At 38.8% G+C, this 23,540-nt stretch overlaps 1 protein-coding gene across 5 annotated transcripts in view; it reads right to left on the reverse strand.

The window, feature by feature from the left end:
* Nucleotides 1-23,176, reverse strand: part of adarb2 (adenosine deaminase RNA specific B2 (inactive)) — a 210,574-nt gene extending 187,398 nt beyond the window's left edge. For all 5 annotated transcript variants that reach the window (XM_029457350.1, XM_029457347.1, XM_029457351.1 and 2 more), the window contains exon 1: nucleotides 23,038-23,176. In XM_029457350.1, coding sequence (XP_029313210.1) covers nucleotides 23,038-23,149 — 112 coding nt within the window. In that variant the 5' untranslated portion in view covers nucleotides 23,150-23,176. The remainder of the gene's footprint in view (nucleotides 1-23,037) is intronic.
* Nucleotides 23,177-23,540: the final 364 nt, after the last annotated feature.

The raw sequence follows: 23,540 nt of genomic DNA on the forward strand, positions 1-23,540 counted from the left end.
AATAGTTTTGCATTTAAATGTATGGAAGAGCCCAGCAATGAAATTGTAAAATTTCATTGTAAAGTTTTTTGTTGCTTTTTGTAAGTGTATAAATATAACTAACTGATCGTGTAAAATGGGCAGATGATATCGATATCTCATATCGATCAAAGGCAGCTGAATCGAAAACGTATTGTGGCAGACTTTGTGATATCAGCAAATATGTTGTTCGCTAAACCAGTGGTTCCCAAATGGTGTGCCGTGAGATTTTGAAACAATTAGGCCTATTGCATTTAACTGTACACAAGGTTATGAATGATTTTTAATTTACTTCAGTGTTTCCCCTAGGTATACTGCTCTGCAGGGTGCTGCCTGGGCTGGATCAGGTCCGTGCGTGGCGCAGATTTTTTAAGTTCTCTCCTTACCTTTTCTCCACTCTGTCTCTGACTGTAATTGTGTGCGTTCGCGCGTGTGTGTGTGTGGGGGGGTTCGGAAGCGGAGCTCCGCCCATCACGAAGCAGAGGAGAGAATGTAAATATGCAAAGCAACTTTTATTTAATAAAAGAGCACCTGTTCAATGTGAAAAGTGAGTTGTGAATATATATTAAAAAAAACGTCTTGAATTTCAGGAGGGGACGCAGCGCAGGCAAACACTGTACTTTATCGGTACTTTGTCCTACACACTTATTTCACAATATAAAAACAATAGGTCTTCTATGCTTTGGCCTAAATATAAATAAAACAATCATTAAAAAAAAGAAATCTGTCAAAGCGAAGCCATTTTAGCCATTTGCGCATGGTGGGAAATATTAGAGTGTGACACATCAAAGGCTAGTGTGAAGGAGAATAGCTTCTTACAAGGACTAGGCTAAATAAATGTTCAGAGTGATAACAGTGATACTACAGGACTGTCTCAGAAAATTAGAATATTGTGATAAAGTTCTTTATTTTCTGTAATGCAATTAAAAAAACTAAAATGTCATGCATTCTGGATTCATTACAAATCAACTGAAATATTGCAAGCCTTTTATTATTTTAATATTGCTGATTATGGCTTACAGCTTAAGAAAACTCAAAAATCCTATCTCAAAAAATTAGAATAGTTCCTCAGACCAAGTAAAAAAAAAGATTTATAACAGCAAAACAAAATCAAACATTTGAAAATGTCCATTAATGCACTCAGTACTTGGTTGGGAATCCTTTTGCACGGATTACTGCATCAATGCGGCGTGGCATGGAGGCAATCAGCCTGTGGCATTGCTGAGGTGTTATGGATGCCCAGGATGCTTCAATAGCAGCCTTTAGCTCATTAGCATTGTTGGGTCTGGTGTCTTTCAGCTTCTTCTTCACAATACCCCACATATTCTCTATGGGGTTCAGGTCAGGGGAATTGGCAGGCCAATCGAGGACAGTAATGCCATGGTCAGTACACCAGTTACTGGTGGTTTTGGCACTGTGGGCAGGTGCCAGATCATGCTGGAAAATGAATTCCTCATCTCCATAGAGCTTTTCAGCAGACGGAAGCATGTAGTGCTCTAAAATCTCTTGGTACACAGCTGCATTTACTCTGGGCTTGATGAAACACAGTGGACCAACACCAGCAGCTGACATGGCTCCCCAAACCATCGCTGACTGTGGGAACTTCACACTGGATTTCAAGCAACTTGGATTTTGCTCCTCTCCAGCCTTTCTCCAGACTCTGGCGCCTTGACTTCCAAATGAAATACAAAACTTGCTTTCGTCTGAAAAGAGGACTTTGGACCACTCTGCAACTGTCCAGTGCTTCTTTTCCATAGCCCAAGTCAGACGCTTCTTCCGTTGTCTTGAGTTCAGAAGTGGCTTGACCATGGGAATACGGCTATTGTAGCCCATTTCCCGGACACGTCTGTGAACAGTGGCTTTTGATACCTGGACTCCAGCTTCAGTCCACTGTCTTTGAAGCTCCCCCAAATTCTGGAAGCGACTCTTCTTCACAATGCTGTTAAGGCTGCGGTCATCTCTCTTGGTTGTGCAGCGTTTCCTGCCACATTTCCCCCTTCCAACAGACTTTTTGTGGATGTGCTTTGAAACTGCACTCTGTGAACAGCTTGCTCTTTGAGACATTTCTTTTTGTGTCTTACCCTCCTGATGGAGGGTGTCAATGATGGTCCTCTGGACAGCAGTCAGATCAGCAGTCTTCCCCATACTTGTGATTTAGTTTACTGAACCAAGCTGAGTGTTTTTCAAGGCTCAGAAAACCCTTGCAGGTGTTTCGAGTTAGACGATTCAAGTGATTCGTTGAACACCCTACTAGTATACTTTTTCATGATATTCTAATTTTTTGAGATAGGATTTTTGAGTTTTCTTAAGCTGTAAGCCATAATCAGCAATATTAAAATAATAAAAGGCTTGCAATATTTCAATTGATTTGTAATGAATCCAGAATGTATGACATTTTTGTTTTTTTAATTGCATTACAGAAAATAAAGAACTTTATCACAATATTCTAATTTTCTGAGACAGTCCTGTATGTGTTACAGAGGGGATTTTTTTCCAGATATGAACTCAGGTGTGCCTTGAGATTTTGGCTTGGTCTTTGGTGTGCCTTGGCCACAGAAAGTTTGGGAACCCCTGCGCTAAACTATGAAACTTGTGATTTTCAAACCTATTACGCTAGCAAGCAGTCAGAATTAATTTAATTGAAAGTTTAAAAATTGTCTATTTTTCTTAGTGTTAGGACTGCATGTCCCGTTATTAAATATACCTTATTGTATGAGTCGTGTAGATGCTTTTTTTTTTTCATCAAGCTCATCCCTCAGCACCTGGATGCAGATGTGCAAAGATGAGCTTTTCTTGTATTATTTACTATATTTAGTTCCACATTACAGCGATGACATAGATCTTTCCAGGAACTTTCCTACAAAATAACTGTTTGAGTAAAAGTCTCTTCATAGGAAACTTTAAACATAAGCCCTTAGTCAGTTTTTGCTTAAATACATTAAGCTATAAGACCATCTTACAGTGAGTAGAGCTGTTTACCATAGGAAAGCAACTCTCCTCTCTCCCTCCTCTCTCCCTCAGTATAAGAATGATTGATCTCTCCATCGTTGATAAGAAGCTCTTCTCCATCATGCGCCTGCTGCCACCTCCGTCCCACTTTCCCTGAGCTATCATAGCAGGCCTGTCTGAGAGGCCCATGATAACGACAGGCCTGGGACACAAAGGTAAATCAATCTCAGCAAGGGAGGGGAGGGCTCACTGTGTGGATGTGTGTGTGTGTGTGTACTTCTGTATATTTTTTTGCAACAGCTGACATGTTACCAATACACATCTGCACAAACATTTACATGTGATAAGATATTTATCACATGTAGATACTTAAACCCACCAAAAAAACCAGTGATATTTATGTGTTGAATATAAAATATTGTACTACACTATGTTTTATAGAAATGAAATACATGATGGGTATGAGCAGACGCTGTGTCATCATTGGTTGCTTTTTCATGTTAGTGAATTACCTTACTAAAAAGACTGAGTAAAAAAAATCTCCTGTGTCACTCATTGTAATCCGATATACCAGTAAGTAACTGAGCGTTAGCAGATACAATGTTAATGGAGGCAGATTTACATCTTGAAAATCCTGTTCTTTGCTTTTTTACGACGGGTCCTTGAATTTAGACAGAAAGCAGCTAATCTTTTCCAACTTTCAATCCTCACTTTTGCCGGCTGAAATTACATCTTTTGTACAGCGGTTCAGCATGCTGAGAAATCCAAACCTCGACAGGCCTGCGGTGCCTAGCTACGGTAGCTAAACTAGGATTTGAGAAAATTAGGAGAGAGATTTAGCGAATGCTCAATTCAAAATACAGATATTTGGCTAAATACGGCAGTGTCTCTTTATTGTAATACAGTTGTGTTTTTGTTCAAATTCAATTATGTCAGAAAAGGTAATATACTGCACAATCAAATGTAACAAAAAATAACTTTGCTTAATTATGTTTTTGTCAAAGAAAAGCAAGGAGACATGCTAATAGCTCAACTGTGTGACATTAATGTGGAACACTAACCCTCACTAAAGCTTTGTAACTACAGACCACAAACAAACTACCGGCAATGATTGTGATTTATACTGTTGACAGTCACATTGTTTGCAGTTATGCATGGTCATATGTGCAAGAATGCTAGAAGATAAAGATAACGGTTAGTTTACATTTGTTCATCCGTTTTCTGCGTCAGTCAAGAAAAGATTTTTTGTGCATGAAATCTCTAGTTTCTTTTGGCCAGATAAAGTATTCTTGGAAAAGGTTGTTTTGCTAAGTGGATCTAGTTCAGCTTCCAAATTGCAGCAATTTTATCATCACTTGAAGATTTAGAAAAATGTCTGAGGAAAATATATTTCTAATAAAAATGGATCGTGATTATATCTAAAAAATAAACATATGGCATATGAAGTTATGTTGCCCAATGACCACCAATACACTGATTTGCTTCATCTGCTGAACATGTCGAGCTTCACCAGTGTTGTAGTGGTTAGGGTTAGGGTCAGTCAGTAAATAAAGTACTGCAGGGCAAACAGCAACCAATATGATGGCATTTTACTGCATGTGCATCCTAAATTGCTATAAAAAACAAAAGTTCCATTTATATTTATTATTTATCACCAAAACTCATTGTGTGCATCCTTGAGGTCCAACAGAGTGCATTTCCTTCCACCCAAGCCATGCACAGAGCCTTTGCTTGCACGTGTGTATTAACGATACAAACAAAACGGCTTCATGGTGCCATCAGTGGTCAAAACCCTCATCAGGTTTAACCTTTAGGTTTATAAATAGTTCATGGTTTTCATTCAAAAGGATCGGTTCACATTTATTTTCTAAAATTCAAAGTCTTATTAGTCAGTTGTCTATATATTTAATGTTTTCTTCTGTTCTCACTAGTCTTTCTATAACATACTTCCAATGTATTGCAATTAATGGGGGACAAAATCCATATTCATAGTTTTGTCATAAAATATATTTCACAAGTTTGTCTGAAGCTTCAGTAGTCTGAGTTAGACAAATTATGTGGCTATCTTCCAAAGTTACATTCTTTTAGTACAAAATTGTCGTTAAAAAAAAAACTGCGTGTCCTGCCTCGACTTTAAATCTGCATTGACATTTCTTCATATTGAACAAAGACCATAATCTGTCCCTGTCATCTGTAATTTTACTTTTCCTACAAAACCTTTTTGAATACAAGGTTATTTGCTAATAATAATAATGTCTAGGAGTTCTAGTTGTCTAAGACAAAATATTGCCCAGAACACACTCCGTTCTTCACAGCCGTTTCTCAAATGGACTTCTTAAATGATGCTTCTTTTTACATCATATGTATCAGGTTGATATTTAATGTAATGCCTAGTATATTATAAATTAAATTCAGTTTTGACAGGTTTACCCTCCACTGCAAGTATCAAGCAGTACAGTACAGTACAGTTTCTGCACTATTTCTGCACATACCATACGTACAAACTTAAAAGCAATATTGTATACAGTGTGTGTGTGTGTGTGTGTGTGTGTGTGTGTGTGTGTGTGTGTGTGTGTGTGTGTGTGTGTGTGTGTGTGTGTGTGTGTGTGTGTGTGTGTGTGTGTGTCCCAGGTGCTGTCAAAGCGAGGATTGCCCCTGACAGGGACGGGTCACCATGGAGCCTGTAATTCATGAGCAGTGATGTGATCTCTGAGAGACAGGGGAAGGATGAGTAATTAGACCCTGTCCTCGGCTTGATTACAGTCTTGTTTCTACATAAACCACATCTACCCAGGGAGGCCGCATTACCATTTCCCCAGTGTTGCCTGGCTATGTTAGCAAACCGCGCAGAGATCTCGTTTTTTTCTTTTGACAGCTCAAACACTCTAAAAGATATTACACGTGTGCACCCATTCCATCTTTGCGTGTTCCTCCTCATCATCTACTTATAGACATCGTTCTCATCTGATTACATTAGGAGCTGATCACAGCGCTGAAAGTGATGGACACACTGACATTTTATTTCATAGTGCACTTTAGCAGCACCTTAATTGAATAACATTTTTTTTACCTGCCAACACTAGTTTAACGATCATGGGTGGCATCATACTCTCGGGCTGGTAAAAAAAAAAAAAAGTAATAATGCTAAATTGGCTCGTCAAATATAGCCTACTTCGGCCGTAGTTAATATACCCGGGTGGCCCGCCCAAGTAAAGTCTTTGTGTGGGAAACACTGGCTGAAGCATAGAGAAAGCAAGAGAAAAAGAGAGAGACTGAATATAGCAAATAATTCAGAACATTCCCTGCATAGTTGACAATCGTTCTGTTATCATTGTCAAACAATACCGTGTTGAACAATAATCTCATATCTCTCAAGCCAAGGTTGGAAGGATATAAACAATCAGTATCTCGCAAATAAGAAGTCAACCTCTGACCATCTCTAAAACTCAGGGAATATTGGAGAGCGTCGCAAATTTCCGCAAAGGCTACGTGTGTTGTGTTTAAATTAATTTAAACTACAAGCGTGTATTGCCAGTTGTTAGTTCAAACTAGTTTGAAGATGGATGGATGCAGGTACAGCAAAAGATGGCTGTTAGTTGGTGGGAGTGGCTGGCTGAACAATGAATAAACTGTGTGCACTAATGAATCCAGCAGCCATTTCTAACTTCCCAAATGCCAATAAAAGTCAATTTGCATGATTAAAAATGGACCAGCAGACATCCAGTAATTGTGAAATGTATTGCTGTGATCATGGTGAATCAATCTAAGTTGAACACCATCACATACATTTATTAATACCTCTCAATAGACCTTTATCAAATACATTTTGACATTAAGCTAATGTCCTGTTCCATCAATATGCATTTCACACATTGAACAGCAGCTTGATTCAGTAAGTAAACAACACACTGGCTGGCTGCCTGCTGAGTGGCAAAGTTTAAATGTGATGAGAAAGTATTAATATTCATTATCAATCAAATATGTTCATTTAATCTAGTATTTCCCACTAAACCCAGCTCTCCAACTGTTTCGCAGTCAAAGAAAAATATGAGTCTATGCCGTCCTGCAAAGTCAATCTGATGTCGCACACTTGAAAACAAAAATCAATATTTGATTATAAAATGTATATTTCTTATCTATGTTGTTACTATCACAACAGAATCTTGTTATCTTCAAAAGCTCGACCTTGACAAGGTTATATGGGATTTACTGATGGTTTGAAGCAAGCTGTTTGAGAGGCACCAGTTCGAGGCCTCGGATATGCTGGGAAATTCTGAGAGGAGAAACTGAATGCAAAATGAGTCCTGTGGCAAGCCATTACAACGGCTCGTGTTACATGGAAGCTGTTCAGCAGTGAACCAGAAAGGGCCATGGAAAACCCTTCAGCACAGGAAAATAGACAGGCTTCTGGGTATGGTACTGTAGTATGGTGTGCTCAAGCCGACTGACTGTACTGGACATAACAGTCAATCTAAAGCTTTAAAGAGCAGCTGCACAGTTTGGACTGTGAGCCTGCCGGGCTTGAAGCCCTTCAAGATAATAACAGTAATGTCTTCACAATGTCGGGATATATTTCTAGCCATAGTATGGCAATATTGGTTTGTCAGTCGGTCTGTCATTTAGTCTAGTCTTAGTCGAAATGAGGCATTTTAGCAGCTATTTTACAGCACCACAAAATTACCTTTATATAATCACAATAACAAAAATATCTTAAAATATGACAAAAGACATTTAAAGCATCTATTGAGGTTTTAAATTAAGCTTTAAAAAAAAGAGACCTAATTGAAACTGTGATCCATCTAGCATACTAATGTTAGCATTTAGCATAAACCTGCAATAATCAATAATGAGCATGGCCATTTGAGGCCAGCAAAACACAACATTAACATATCCTTAACTTTTAAGTTGATATGGAAAACTTGCTAACAAACATTTAGCCATTTACAGCTCCATTAGTTACGGAGCAACATAATCGTTAATTTGGAGTCATGATTGTGTTCACTTGCCGATTTTCAAGTCCAATATTCATCCTCTTGTATCTCTGCTTTTGGTCTCTGACAAATCCTGAGAGAAATATCTACCTCTTTAGCTGCTAAATGCTCCACTATGTTCACCAGCTAGTCTCCAACTGTGTCTGTCTGCTGTTTGGTGCTGAGCAGGTGGTGTGGGATTGTAGAACCTCTTTGCTCTCAACAGCCACCTGCTGCGGCCGAAAACGTGAGAGTGAACCGAAACGGTAAAGTCGGACATCTAAACAATGAGCTGAAACTCACTAAAGCGGAAGGGAGCTGAAGAATCAGGTGATCATTCTGTGTTGGTTCATCACTACAAGCGACTCCTTCCATTGTCACATCTTTTTCAAAGTTTCATTAGATACACCGCTATTAGAAAAAAGAAAAACGATGGTAGACGCTTTAAAAGCACTGCTGTGCCTAGGTACAGCCTGACAGAGTTGTTAGCATGGCGGTCTTGCTTTCTGTCTTACTGTCATGACATTGCTTCAACTGAGTCTCCAGAAGACATCCTAATAGGAAAGTTGTTGTTACCATACACAGCTGAAAACAGTAGAATGTGTACTGCCTTTCTGTTATTGAAACGAGATAGTCATACTAGCATGTCTACTAGAAAACAATGTGTCCGTCTCACAAGTGACTACATTGACAGGGAAATTGGCAGATATTCAGGTTCACACTGGGAATTAAATCATAACTGGTTTCTTCAAAGATTAAATTGTCCATGGGTACACTTCTGCCTCCTTATGACAAATTATTTAAGCCATACGTGCCAACTTAATGCCGCTTAAGGTAGAGTGTCATTGCTGGAACCGCATCTCTGCCATTGTTTCTCAGTAGAGCCCTCCCTTCCCTCATCTCCCACTACAACAATGTAACTCCTGTGATATCAGGTCTGAGCTGCTGTATCAGTATTCCTCACCTCCCAAAATTAAGAACGCAATTACAGTGGCACAAAAGAGGAGGCAATGATTCGTTCTCCTCTGTGCAGCTTTATGATAATTAAGCGACAGGGGGTCAAAGGCAGTATGTGTAAAAGTAATCATTGAGTCACACTTTATGAATTTTAAGAGACCAGATAAAAAGGTGAGGTTTGGGGAGTGTTAACACTGAGGGGAGAAGAAAAAATGCTCTTCTCATATGGCACAGAGGAAATCTAGCGGAGGGATTTCAAACATTTTGCCATTTTCAGGGGGATGTCTGTTTGCAAAAGATACCAGGAAGTTCACGACCAGGTCAGAGCATCGGTATGAGGCTGTTATTCATGTTGAAAGAGCCTTGTGTTGCCATTTCCATCCATGACGAAAATTCAGGGGGAGAGGGGGAAATACTGATGAGCCACCCGCTTTCCTGATTTGCAACACACACCAACTCAGTCTGCCCACAATTTACACTGCCGTCTTTGTTCCTAAATTATGTCTCAAACTGGTACCGAAGAAAATAGTAATGGCAATTGCTGTCGATGTAATGTGTCTGGATTGATAAGTCAACTTAAATGATTTCTCAAAATGGTGAAATAATGAGTCAATATTTGAGCCTGTGGCAGAAATAATGCAGTTTTATTCATTATTCATTTAATTTTACTGAATCACAGTGTGTTCACATAGACAATATATAACACTGAAATTAGGTATCGAGTTAGGAAAGTAACTGAGGCTGGTAATTCTTAAAAGTACAGGGGAACATATAGATATGCTTTTATCTACAGGAGTACTAAAACGTTGGTGTATTACTGTATTTAATAGTGGTGTTCTGAGGTTTCGAGGTAAACTTCCCCATAGCCACATTGTGCACTTAAGCACAGTTGACAAAGCTAAACTTTGATTTTAACTTGCATGTTCAGATTGCTATGCTACTCATGGGCCTTTTGGCATCCAAATCTATGTCAGTTAAAAATCCAGGTGTCAAAACAATATGATTTCAAAAAACACTGGCGTGACCACAATTTGTGTGTTGTCTGAACACATTTGTAGGACGTGACCATACCGGACCACAAGCAACATCTGCATGAGTGGAAACATATTGATATTAATGCGCCACAAGTAAAAAACACAATTCAACTGCCAATAAACACCTTAACACTAACCTTAAAAAGTGAGACAAAGACTATAGAGCAGTGCAATTAAATTACTGTCCAACTGTTGAATTGAACAAGCTTCCCCGAGTGGTTGTCAGCATGTTGTTTTGAGTTAAATGGATGAAAACAAAGCACAAGTTCGGTTGCGTTTCAGCCCAGTATCCCGAGGAAGTACATTCAAACTGAGGAACGGACAGACTGACCAACTGACCAGCTGATATTGCCATCCTTAGAGCCATACTGCTAGCGTGGCTAATACCATTGGCATTAGATTTTAAAACACAATCCAGGCTTTTGTAGGAATGTCCAATATCAATGTTATGTGTGCTGATTGTTGATTTGTTTGCATACTCACTGGCGATGAGTTCAGTTTTCTGTTGTCATTGGAGACGCATGTTGTTAGCGGGAGAGCAAGTGAATGGAATCCAAACAGGACATCTGAATACACACAGCCAGGCTGAAACAGGGTCACAGTATTTTTTACCAAGAGGATCATTGTGGATCCGCTTCTTCTGAACATGTGCGGAACTATTGTTTTCCTATGCTACACTATCACACAACTAAAAAATATTGTTCTGAGCACAAATGAGCTTTGTCATAATTAGATGAGAAAATAAAAAAAACTTTCCAAGCTAAAACTGGAGGAAAACAATTACTGTAGAGCACCATTTTTCTAGTAGCACCATAATGCATTGGTAGCAACAACGTCTGGCTTTCTGCCTACAAACACAAATTTCTCTTATAACCTTTGCAAGTTTAATGTCTACCTGGGGTTGCTTTGCATTGCCACCAGCGATTTTAGTATGCAAGAAGGAAAAAAGAGCAAAGTCCAACTAATTTGTTACTCTGCTTAGATTTACATTCCCTGGCCCTGGGAACAGCCGCTCGCCTGCTCCGGCCCATTTGTTCAGCACTTAATAAATTGCATAGCAGGTTCGTAGAGGTGATATGATTGATCACTAGATATGGAGCTCCCTAGCAGCAATATTTGTCTGAAGACGCAGGGAGAATTAGCAATAACTATGTATTTGGGAATTTGACTTTCACAGATGGAATAACTACGGCGATGAAAGTGCTTTTATTAAATGCAATGAGGCTCTGCTGTTTTAGTAAAATAGCTTTAGAAGAAGGGGAAGCAGAGCACAGAGGAAGTAACGCTCAGCCATCAAATATTCTTACAGTAAAATGTATTAGTTTTGTTGCCAATAACATTTACATCTATGATCATAAAAAAAAAACAGGGCAGTATGCAGACTGTTTAATGAACATCTCCAATTCAGTTTGGTAGTAACACCAGGGATAAATGAATTTCACCTTAGTCATTCAAATGAAGGGCTCAGTAATCAGGGTAATTGCAGATAATAACCCCGGCCTACACTGTAGGGTCTAGGGTTTTCAGCCTGCCCCTCCCCTGTTCTCACTGATGTCGCCATTAACAGAGAGAGGCTGTGAGGCATTCCCCACTGTTCAGCATGATTAACACAGCCGCCGACCCTTAACATGCCACCCAGGGAGGCATGCTGAGAGTCAGAGGCTGTCTGTGCCATAAATTTTAACAGCAAGTTCTCAACTTATTGAGCAATGGGGGGTTTTTTCCTCAGAAAAAGATTTAAAAACATATATTTCATAGATTGTAAGGTGTCAGAAGCCTTGTCAGAAGAACTAAAAGGACCTCCATCCTAACCACCATGTTGGTTCAGTCATCGTTCATATGAACTCAAACTGGATAGTATAGGTAATACTAGGTATTAAATAAATAGATCTAAATTTCATACAATAATGTCAATGTTTTTGGGGAAGTTTGCAATATTACTACTACCACTTGTGAGATGTATCACAAGCCATAAGTCATCTCTTTGAGCTAATTATTTCAACCATTACATGTACTCTTAATTACAGCATTTTTTTTTTCAAATTAGTTGAACTACTTTACAATCTTTCCAAGTAATACTGCAACTATAGAAGAATCCACAGGTATCCCCTGGTTAGGAATCACTAGTTCCATATTCTATTTCGGTTTGTTTTTTTCCTAATGTACATACAGTATATGAGAGCATCTTCTCATCTTACCCTCAACCAAAAAAAACACCTCCACAATCACGTGTCTTTGTTTGCCATTTGAGACATCAACTAAGCGGATGATATTTGTCCTGTGTCTCAATGTTCAGATCCCTGTATCTTAATTGAAGTTATTCTGCAGACAGGAATATTGATATCGCAGCTCAGCCGGATTGGCAGCTGCATGAATCGTTATTAGCCAGGTGGTTGGACACCCCGGTGGGCTGGGAGGAAGTTCAATAGTCCGCCTCTGATACAGCGTTATGCTGCTGGGCCCCTGGGGAGGTGATCACGGCTCAGACAAGAGATAATTAACCATCTGAGGCTGGCAGCCCACAGGCCGGCGTCCAGGTGAGGAGGTGAGAGGGATAAAAACCAGAGGACAACACAGAGAGGAAATCAACCCTCTGGTGTACTAACGCCATGCAGCCAGTTGGTTGACGTCAGGCTGGAAATAGAGACTGACTGTATATCAGACAGGATAATATAGGATGAAACTGTAATGACGCCTGTGGGAAAACTGAGCTGTTGCAGCAGCAAATTAAGATTGTACACCATAGTATACACAGTAGCAATTTTACCAACAAATCCAACTCTAAAGCCCGTCTGTATGTACGTCCTTGTAATTTCTCGAGAACCTTTCATCAGATCTATTTCACACTCGGCAAGTTTATTGCCAAGGACCCAAGGGAGTGCAGTGTTGTATGTGGTGCAATTTGGTCAGATAACAGCAAACTATGTTTTGCCATGTAACTTTTGAAGTCTCAGTAACAATACGTTTCCTGAAATCTGTGGGCCCAGACGAGTCTATCCATATAAGCCAAGCACATCTGCATGCAGATTTCGGATTTTCCGCCATTTTGAATTCACCAAATCTTTTTTTTTTAAGCTACTCAGATATTAAATATTCGCCAAATGCAGTGGGCAGGGCTTATATTACAAACAATGTCATTGCTGAGGACCCAAGGGAGTCCAGTGTTGAGTGTGAAGTCGATCGGGTAAGTGGTTATCCAGAACGCTGCAAACAACCATTCCGCAATTCTCGACAGCGCTGCAAACAGCAACATTTAAAGTACAATTTAATTTTTCTCCACACTGATAAAGCATCAGCTAAATGAACTGTAATGTAATGCTCATAATTTTCCTCGACCACTGAGAAAATAAATATTGCTAAAAAGATTAAGTTAGATTTTCAACATTCTTTAAATCTCTTGTGAAAATGTACTCATGTGGACGAATTGTTTTGGTCCATGCAATCGGTTTATTAAAAGTCTAAAAGTTCACAAAGTAGTATAATATAGGAATAAAATAGTATGTCAATATATAATAAATGTCTAAAGTAAAATCGCTGTTATTGTAAAACAGTGTTGACTGTCACTCTACTTTCACCAGAGGGACTAAATCAAATGGGACTGACTTCATACTACATATCAAGCTTCATTGAAAAAAATAGCACTACAACAGTTTTTTTAAACCAGATATTTATATGTATACAAAACAGAAAAAAATCACCATTTACAATATTTAAATAATGTGCATGTTTTCCTGTTAGATTTTTTAACAGTTTCAGGCAGAGTAGGAGGTGGTGGCTGCAAGAGAGATGCTGCATGTGCTTCACTGCAGGGTCCTGGCAGCTGGGAATATTCTATGTTCCACTTTCATTCTCTGTAAAAGAAATAAAAAGGTTAGGACATTCATTACTACTTAGATCATTGAAAGAAAGTTCACACTCCCTTCATCCAGATCTCCTCCCCCCCCCCCCACACCCACAGGAATATGGAGACTACTCTACACTATTCAGAAAGATTTCCAGTAGTTTTACATTTAGAATAAAAATCGCACATACATAAATGATTAAAAAAATCTATTAAAAGACAAGTCTTATCTGCACAGAACAGTATTGTAAAACAGTAAATGGCCAAAATGATAGTCATTCACTTATACTATTTGTAAGTGAAGATCACTTTACTAATTGATGGTAAGCTTGTCAAACAAAGTTCATAAATATTGTTACACAAATGTTACGTATTGCTCACGGTAGCAGCATTTATCATGGCTTGGTCACATTTACACACAGTGCTTTACTGTGAACATGCATAACGGGACTTTTTGTAAAATAAATACACTTACCCATCTTCAAAAGGATACCATTATTTTGGCATTCATCTTCATTAAAGGAATAAAACCCTTCAGGCTATGAAGCCCCGTTATCCTCGTCGCTGCTTTGCAAAACGGCTGCAGTTTCGGCTTTGCAAATGCGTGCTGCTACCTCATGATTTTACAAAAAAGACGGACACTCAAATCCACCAATTGTGGACGATGAGAGGCAGCGACGCTCTCCGTTCTTTTCTTCCTTCTCACTCGCTGTGTCACGTGCGATGTCGCGAGGAAATGTACACAAAAGACAGACTCTGATCTATATCTCTGGGCTGTATTATCGCCATGGAGTAAACAGACTACACGCACCACAGTGTCTATGGACCCCACAGGGTTATGGTAAAATGTCACCTTCAGTTAGTACCTTCAGCATTGCAAACTAACCTGCTGTAAAGTATTTATTTTTTTTAAGAAATAAACTTTGGCATATGTACTTTAAATTCCTTAGGCCTGCAAAACTTCCCCATACCTTTAATTGGCCTGCCACAAACTGAGTACATTTGAAATTCATGTCTACAACATAATTTATCATACAACAGTGATTTCTCCACTGTATTTTTCTATTAATATTCCATCTCCAACTCAAAGTACAAGTGAACAACTTCTCAGAATCCAGATGACAGGTAATTATTAACCTGCTGTACTCCATGCTGATGAACCATGCACTGAACCTGCATGCCATTACTGGAGAAATTAAAAGAATCTCATCTTTTCCTCATGTTCACTTTGAACATTCTGATCAAGGCATTGACTGCAGCGTCTACGTAAAGAAGAAAGACCTTAAAGTACCCTGCTTAACTCAGGTCCCATACTGTACCACCACCAATAAACATAACACTCAGGATATAGCTCTAGGACTCAATTTGTCCTGTTTTTACCCGAAAATGTTTAAACCTCGCTAATCCCAATTTTACATAACGGCTCCTTTTTAAATTGCATTTGTCAGGCAAGTGAGACGATGATCATCAGACTGACTCATCAAAATAACTGTCATATTTTCCACTGTTTCTGCCAATTTGAGCCCTTTCAAAACAAGTCTAGAAAAGGCTTTTGCAGAACGTAATCCATATAGCTTCTCATCACATGTGCTCACACACACAGCGCTAAGTCTAATAAACCTCACACACCTTCTGCCTGTGCCCGGAGGCTAGCAGTGGAAGGTAAACTGAACAGCCGAATGGGTGAACCAATGTGATGGAGCAGACTATTGTTGTGGACATAGGATTAAAACACCGTGTTCATTTTGTGCTCAACACAGATATTGACTTTCTGTTGTCCAATAGTCAGTTCATCCCACTGTTGAAATGGAGACTCAAGGCCTTAAGCATTACACTGACATTACTGTAGTGGCGAGCCAGCGCAGGATCTCTGCCACCTTTCAAAGTGCGTCCACTCAAATGACTTAATACCTGCTGAACAGATCCTGCTATTCATATTCATTAACCCCATTATTTTGGTTAAAAGGCTCCTTGATGACAATAATGCCATCATCATTCACTTTGTGTCTTGTATTGTTGAATTTGTAATATTTCAATCAATAAATGGAAATGTCTATTATTCTAATACTCCTTAATTTTAGATGAAAAACACAAGCTTGTCAGGTGATTGTGTATTGTAGAGGTCCTAGAGAGCAATGCAATTTCTTTTTTTGAGGGATGAACATGGTTTATTATCTGTATCTGATATACAGTATGTCAGTGTTAACGTTAAGTTAATTGGTCGATCAATAGGAATTGATCAACTGCAATTTCAATAATCTGGCAAGAATGCCACACATTTGCTGGTTCCAGCTTTCCAAATGCAAGAACGTCGTGATGTTCTGTGCTTATATCATTGTGCCTTTGGTCAGACAAAACATGCATTTTTAATATGTAAACTTTAGCCACTGGAAAATTTTAATGGCCCAATTTAAAAATAAAAAATCGACGAAGTTGGACAGCTTCGCTTCGCTGCAGTTTAGCCACAGGGTCAGGGTGCTAAGGCATAATTGTATTGATGCAAAAAAGAAAGTCATGTTACACCTTAAAGCTCCTATTCCTCGTCAGTCCTGTGATGCGTTTTGTTTTTAATTTCTTCAAGCATCGCAAGCTATCCAGATGGTTTCCTATAATATGTTTGTAAAACATTTCCGGTATTGAACAAAATAGTCAGTTAGGGTTAAAGTTGAGTTTTTTCGAGAGCTGGAGGCGGCACGGAATTTGACCTCGTAATACTCTTTGCAGGAAAAACGCTGCATATGCCTTTCCCCACTCATATTAGTATATTAGTTTATATAAACAGAAAAGTATAACGCGAGTCCGTTTCTCACAGAGACTTTATATCATACCTTACAGGACACAGAAATGTGGGAGTGGAAAGCAGGCTTGTACATGCAGGCACTGGTTATCATTAATTGAGATTTATATTAATAATAATAAAAGAACAATGCTTTCACAATAGGGCTGCAACCAACAATACTTTTCATCATCAATTAATTTGCCTACTATTTTCTCAATTAATTGTTTGGTCTCCAAAATGTCAGGTAATAGATTTAACTACCGGTAATTGTTTCAGCTCTAGTACCCACAGATTTATAAATGCTTGTACAAAGTTTAGGCCGTGAATCTAAAGAGCGTTTTTTTGTTTCTGACTCTTGGAGTGATCTTTAAAGACTATTCCGTTTTTATTTATTTTTAACCTGCGCGGCATGTTTGCATGTACCCACCACAGAGAGCAGCAGCATTTCAGGCCGCAGTGAGCAACACCTGTTACTTGGCCCTCTCCGGCTCCGGCCAGTGGGACTTGATTAATCATACCGTGACAGCCCCTCCACCAAGATACCAAATTTAATTATGAAAGCAATAAATAACATTTTCTAGGACTGTATAGATCATCTGCTGCTCAGGATCCACAACTGGTGACTTATCTTCCCGCAGGGAGCATCCCATCTTTGGGAGTGGGGTGATAGATGACCGACATGAGGCTTCTGAGGCTGAAATATTTATTTACATCCATAGTAAAATGCTCTCATTATTAATGCTCTGCATCTTCATGTGGAATTATGATCATTCCGACTTTATTACCCTTTTTTACATGAGTAAACAAGAACTGGGTGCTTGGTAGCTAAACTTTTGAAAAGCAGTAAACATATTTGTCTATATATAATAATATTATGTCAGTCTGAGAAGATGCATTTACTTGCTGTTGTAGCTATAAACACATTGCCATCTGATTTATCTTAACAATTTTCTTTTCAGTTTACCATCTGTGGTTTTGGAAATTATGATGCAGTGCATGAACTGTATTTTATCACCTGCAACACACACACACTTCTACTCTATTACTATTAAGTAAATTCAGATAATTTATAGGAGCTTTAGAGAAAATAAGTCACTTACTAAACTTTTCTCGACAAACTGCATGCGTTATAAAAGCTTTTTCCATTGTTTTATCATACTTCAAGAGTTTTTACCTGTTTTCTGTGTTCTCAAGGATGACAATGGCTGTTTGTGGTGTGCATACACAGATCGTTCCTGGCAGTCTGAAGGTTATAAACAGCCGTAGAAGCAGAGTGAATTTACTCTTGATACTTCAGAGCGTCAAGATATATCAGTGAGGATCACAAGTGAAGAGAGGACAGGAGGGGAAGGAGGAAGGGAAAAAAATCAAATAAATTCAGAGGCAGGCTGGCAGACATTATGTCCATTTGTCACCTCGCGTCGTGCGCAGAATAAAAGGCCTGTATGAATGGAGTCTATTATGGGAAGAGAGAGCCGCTAAGCTGCTTGCCACTGTTGATTTCTTGCAGCAGTCGATAAATTCAGCAAGGCCTAAGCAGGCCGTGTATGTTCCGTTAAACAGCGAGTGCCGCTTGGCGCGTCACACTTTTCACCAACGCTCGAGCAGTTTCTCATGATTGCTATTCTCTGTATTGATTTGCTGTATTCATGCACTCGCCATGCAGAAACTGCAGAGGAGACAGATGCTGTCTTTTTGGGAAACATAATGGTCCTAAGAATACCTCTGGTGATACAGCCCTGCACATTAAACCAACATTAGCACTGAGGGCTGCAGTGGACATCAAATTCCTGCTACGCAGACATTCATAGATGTACAATGAGGTCTGATATTGACTTAATACCATGGCTTATATCAGTTTCATTTAAATGCTCCAACTTTAGACTATCAAATCATTGCACATTATGTTAATGCTGCTTCATTACACAATCGTTACACTTGGGTAAGAGCTAGACAACCGTCTAGCAGTATAATGAAAAAAGTACGTCATGTCAGTTTTCAAAGCTTTCATGTGATTTTTCAGTTGTGTTTCTTTTAAATCACCATGATTGGATTTCTGAGCATCCCCAACATGCAAAAGGGTCAAGATATGACAGACATATGGGCAAGGGCTTTGTGAAACTTTGATCATGTTAATCCCAATCTTCTATTTTCAAATTGGCAAGTTATAAAGTTGATTTAGAATGATCACATCTCCATTCGAATGACATTGCTTCTCATTCGAAGATATGTTATTTTACATGTTTGAACTGGTTTTTGTGTCAAAGTAATCATACAATTAATGAGTTAAGGTTTCGTAGACCAGCATCTGGCTCTACAGAGCTTTGCCACATTCAGACAAAAATGTTCTTTTCATTCTCTTCAATCTATATCAATATATCAATATAAATTGGAGCATGTGAAGGCTCCAGCAGGTGTCATGGTATGACAAAAATAGTTCTCTCCATTTTTGACATTTGACCTCAAGTCAGACGCCTACTTGGAAACAATATCGCAATGTGTGCTTTGTTAAGCGTACAATCTATTTTTGTGTGTTAAATAAATCTACTCTGGCCTGGTTTAGTCATACAAAAGGTAGTTTATTAAGAGTAAGGTGTGAAAACAGTATTTGCCTGTGAAGAGTCTGTCCTCTCATTACTGCTGCACTCTTATATCACAGCGATAGAACTGTGCCATAAGTGGCACAACAACATTTCTCCTAGGTTCCATCAAGTGTCCTATCTTCTAATTACCAATCTGTGATCTTTCCTCCATCGTCTTCCTCCCACTAGACTGCGTGACTCTTCCTCATTATTCACCCTCAATTATGTGAGGAGTTTGTCCTGCACTGCTTAATTACTTCATCCAGGAAGATGATAAGTTCATTTTGTGATTAACCCTCCGACACCTAAGCAGACAAGAATATCATGAGGCGATTATCATTTTAGTTTGTGCCCACCTCCCCCTCCACATTGACTTGCTCTCTGACATTAGGACACTTCTTTGCAATGGTGAATGTCAAAGATTCCACGCAGCCTAATATAAACATGCTAATTTTTTAAAAGCAAAATAAATTTCATGTTTATTCATTAGTCATTTAAACCACATAAGTGGATGGTCTTAACAATAAATAGCAATCCATTAAATCAGAACCTCCATTTGTGGCATAGAAAATAAATTCTCCTCAGGGCCTCGACAGTATTGTCATGTTAAGAGGATGGCAGGAAACAAGTTGCAGGTACGGTTTAATTAGTGCTCAGGCTCACTGTTGGCCTTCCTTCATTTCTCTCTCTCCACTGTACCCTCTCCTCTGATTACTGGCATTACAGCAAATTTGAAGTTGATAATCAGCCTCAGATTCCTGCTAAATTTCTCATTACGCTGCTGGAGATGTCACTTGGGCTTGGAGTTTGCATTAATATAGTTTAATCTGCAAGTGTTTGTGGGTGTGTGTGCTTGCATGCGCATCCATGCTAACACGACGCCTCGTACACATCACACATGTCAGGTACAATCTTGTAAAGATTCCCAGGAGGCCACTTGTTTAACAATTACCCTTCATACTTCATATTGGTGGAGAATGATTACATTCAAACCTTAGAGCACAGGGCTCGACAGTCTCAGCAATAAGAAAAGTGCTCATTAAAGACATGACCCAAACTCTGTAACGTAACTCCACTGCCACACTGCGTGATACTGACACTAAGCTATGGAGGCAAATCATGGCCATAGGCAACTGAATACTTAATTGTGAAATTCAATCATCACTGAATGTCCTATGTCTATAAGGAGTTTGAAGCACTGAAACATTTTACTTTGAAAACCAAGTGCCCAATATTCAAAAAACTTTATTAAACTCAATTAGGATCTAAAAATTCTGTCTGTACTGTAATACTGATGTAAGAGAGTCTGTTTGCTCAAATGGGTCAAATTCAGACTAAGTCAATCAGACCTCTGGCCTTTCTAAACGGGAACTCTGTTAAAGGGGTCTAATATGCACTTGATGGCCACATATACATGACATGCTAAAAGACTGGCTAAAGCTACAAAATAAATATGCATCTCGCCAGTTGATACTTGTAGAAGACATAGAAATAAAGGAGCAGCATTACTCTTGTATTGCAGGTTAGCTAGTTACTACCATTAGTAGTGTAGTACGGTAGAATAGGAAAACATGTAAAGCAAAAATGGTATTATAGCACACTATTGTGAGAATAATTACATTAACTCCATTTCAATCTAGCATAACAATTGTTGAATGCTTAATATATACAAATTAAGTAATCCTCATGTTGGGATTACATTCTGAGCAGTTTGCCAAAAGAAACAGACCAGGGACTACTTAAAACAGTTGATAAGCTGCCGCTCCGCATATCTCTTGCTAGCTTGGTACTACATTTCCTGGCCGATATTCCACTTTTCAGTATCATACGTTTCGGATTATGACTAAATGATGCATTTCTTCTGCTTACAATGCAAGGAATCATGGAGTTTGATGACTTAAATCATAAGCTAGCAAGTCATTCCTACTGGGTTTATTTGGTATTCCACACTGACCTTTTACATACATTGCAACACTGTATTGATATTTTCTTACACCCCTGAGATACATTAGGTAATTTCTTTCCTCCTAATTTCCAAATTCAGTCAAAGTGAAATCTTTATGGCCATTTGCTTCCGCACTAAAATGAAATTAAATGAAAAGACGAGTCGTATACATATTTCACTAAACAAGCAAATGATAAATAGTAACCTAGATATTAATGCCTAAACAAATGTGAAATTGCACCCATTAACTTTTGTTCTTGATTAAACTGTGAAGCGTCATGCTGTGCTCTGCAGAAGTGACTTGTAATCAACTTCCAATCATTAATGGCCCCGTTATCTGCACCTGGCTCCTGAATACACAAATCTCATTGCCCCCCTCAATCACTTGAAAGTTATCCCACTGAGTGGTTCTTCCAGCATCATCAGCGATACAACTGGCTGATTCTGGGACCCGAGAGGCACAGAACTCCCTCCGAAGAAAGCTTGATCGGTTTCCTTTGGGCTCAACATTGCCATTCTTTGAATCACGCTGTTCACTGAATCATAATCACAGCTCAGCTCAATTGGACTCATTGTTGCCGGGCCTTCAAACCTGTTTTGTCTGCCGACTGATTCATGTCATGAGAGAGCAAGATACTCAAAAAGACCTATCATCATTCATTTGTATTGGTTTTTGTTTTATAGGTCACTCTATAGATGATTACTAAGAAGATCGGAAGATCTTTAATTAGTGGCTTTTGTGTGGAAGACAAATGAAAAACAAAAAAGGCAAACGCTGTGCAGTGAGATCAAAATAAGCAAATACTTGACGAGTAAACATTTTAATTATGGTGTTAAATATAAATGAAAGATAACATTATCGAACAAATTAGTCTAAAAAGGTTACTTGATTTGTTCCCCCTGTGGTTGTCTGTTACAGACCATTGTGTGCAATCTCCGTTGTAAATGTAAACATACTATACATTAGGTCAATTCTCATTTTCTTTACAATCACAATTGTGATTGGGCACACTCAATTTTGTAGCAGTGGCATTTCAACAGTCAAGGCTGAACTAGGAGATCATGTGTGAAAAATCTGTTGACTATTTTACCCTTATATCAAATGATGAGTTGATTAATCAAGAAAATATTGTGCAGATTAATCGTAAATTAAATTGTGTTGCAGGAAGCCCTAAATATGACAATGCTATAATCAAGCACAACTTCCCTCCTTAGAGCTTCAAACCACAGAGGGACCATTTCAAATATTTTTTAAAAGGGTCAATACAAACTCACCAATCCACCTGCTGCAGTGAACTGAGACTTGTTAGTTATGCTGCAGATAATTATTTACTTGTGCATATTAAATCGCAAATGTATGGCTTAGCAACAAACTTCACTTATATAATAATAATAATAATAATAATAATAATAATAATAATAATAATAATAATAAGTAGCCTCATAAACTCTTGACCATCAGTGCATGGATTGTAACTGTGGCTACTCATCATGCGTTAGATAAAAGCTATACGACTTCCTAGTGAAGCAATATTTCAAAACCATTAACTAGGCTATTTGATGGGCAAGACATCACTCATGTTTAGCCTACATCCTTAACGCGATACAATGGAACTTGAGTTACTAAAGACTGGAGTTGGTATCAGTAAGAAGCCCCCAATGCAACAACATAGAGGGAAAGCACATTAAACCACTTCAGCCGTAACATATAGCCTAATGCTCAAACATAGCCAGTCAAATTTCATCATTACTCTATGCACGAGCCAAACAACAACCAAAGAAAGATAAACTGAGCCATTATAGCAAATTAGCTAGCTTGAGCAAAAAGTAGCGCTTAACAAGCGGCAGTTCTGCACAGGACAGTAACAGACAACAGCGTTAGCAGCCTCGTAGTTGTACCAAACCCCCAAGAAATTAAACGCACATATGCACTTTAGCATGAGTAGCAAAATGTTAGCCTACCTGGTTCAGTAAAGCCCGTTCCCAGGCATCCCAGCAGTGAATACGTCCATCCCGGCCAGCGACGTGGAACATCGCGCGCGGGCCAAAGAGTCGCTGTCACAGGTGTTACCATTTAGGAATTGATTATGTGAAATGGCTAGGGTTTTAGACACGACGAACTTGTTAGCAACAGTTGCTCATACACACGTCTAACAAATACTGAGCAACATTAGCATTCATTTGGAGTTGGAGGGTGAGCTTCATGGTGTTAATGTGTTGCCTGCTATTAGCATCCTTTAGCTTCTGTTACAATTACTTACACCGATTTATTTCGTCCTTCTGGCATTTTCTGACTCACAGGTTAGGCAACAAATAGCGCCCCCTGCTGGGTGGAATCAGTGCCCAAGTACTGACATTGCCTATTTGAAAGAACATCTTCCCACACCATACTGTTAGCATAAGAAGACATTTAAATTAATAAGAACTGTTTGTTTTAAATACAAATTTAATTTATCATATTTCCC

Source organism: Cottoperca gobio, chromosome 20 (assembly GCF_900634415.1).
Source record: "Cottoperca gobio chromosome 20, fCotGob3.1, whole genome shotgun sequence".
Classification (NCBI taxonomy): domain Eukaryota; kingdom Metazoa; phylum Chordata; class Actinopteri; order Perciformes; family Bovichtidae; genus Cottoperca; species Cottoperca gobio.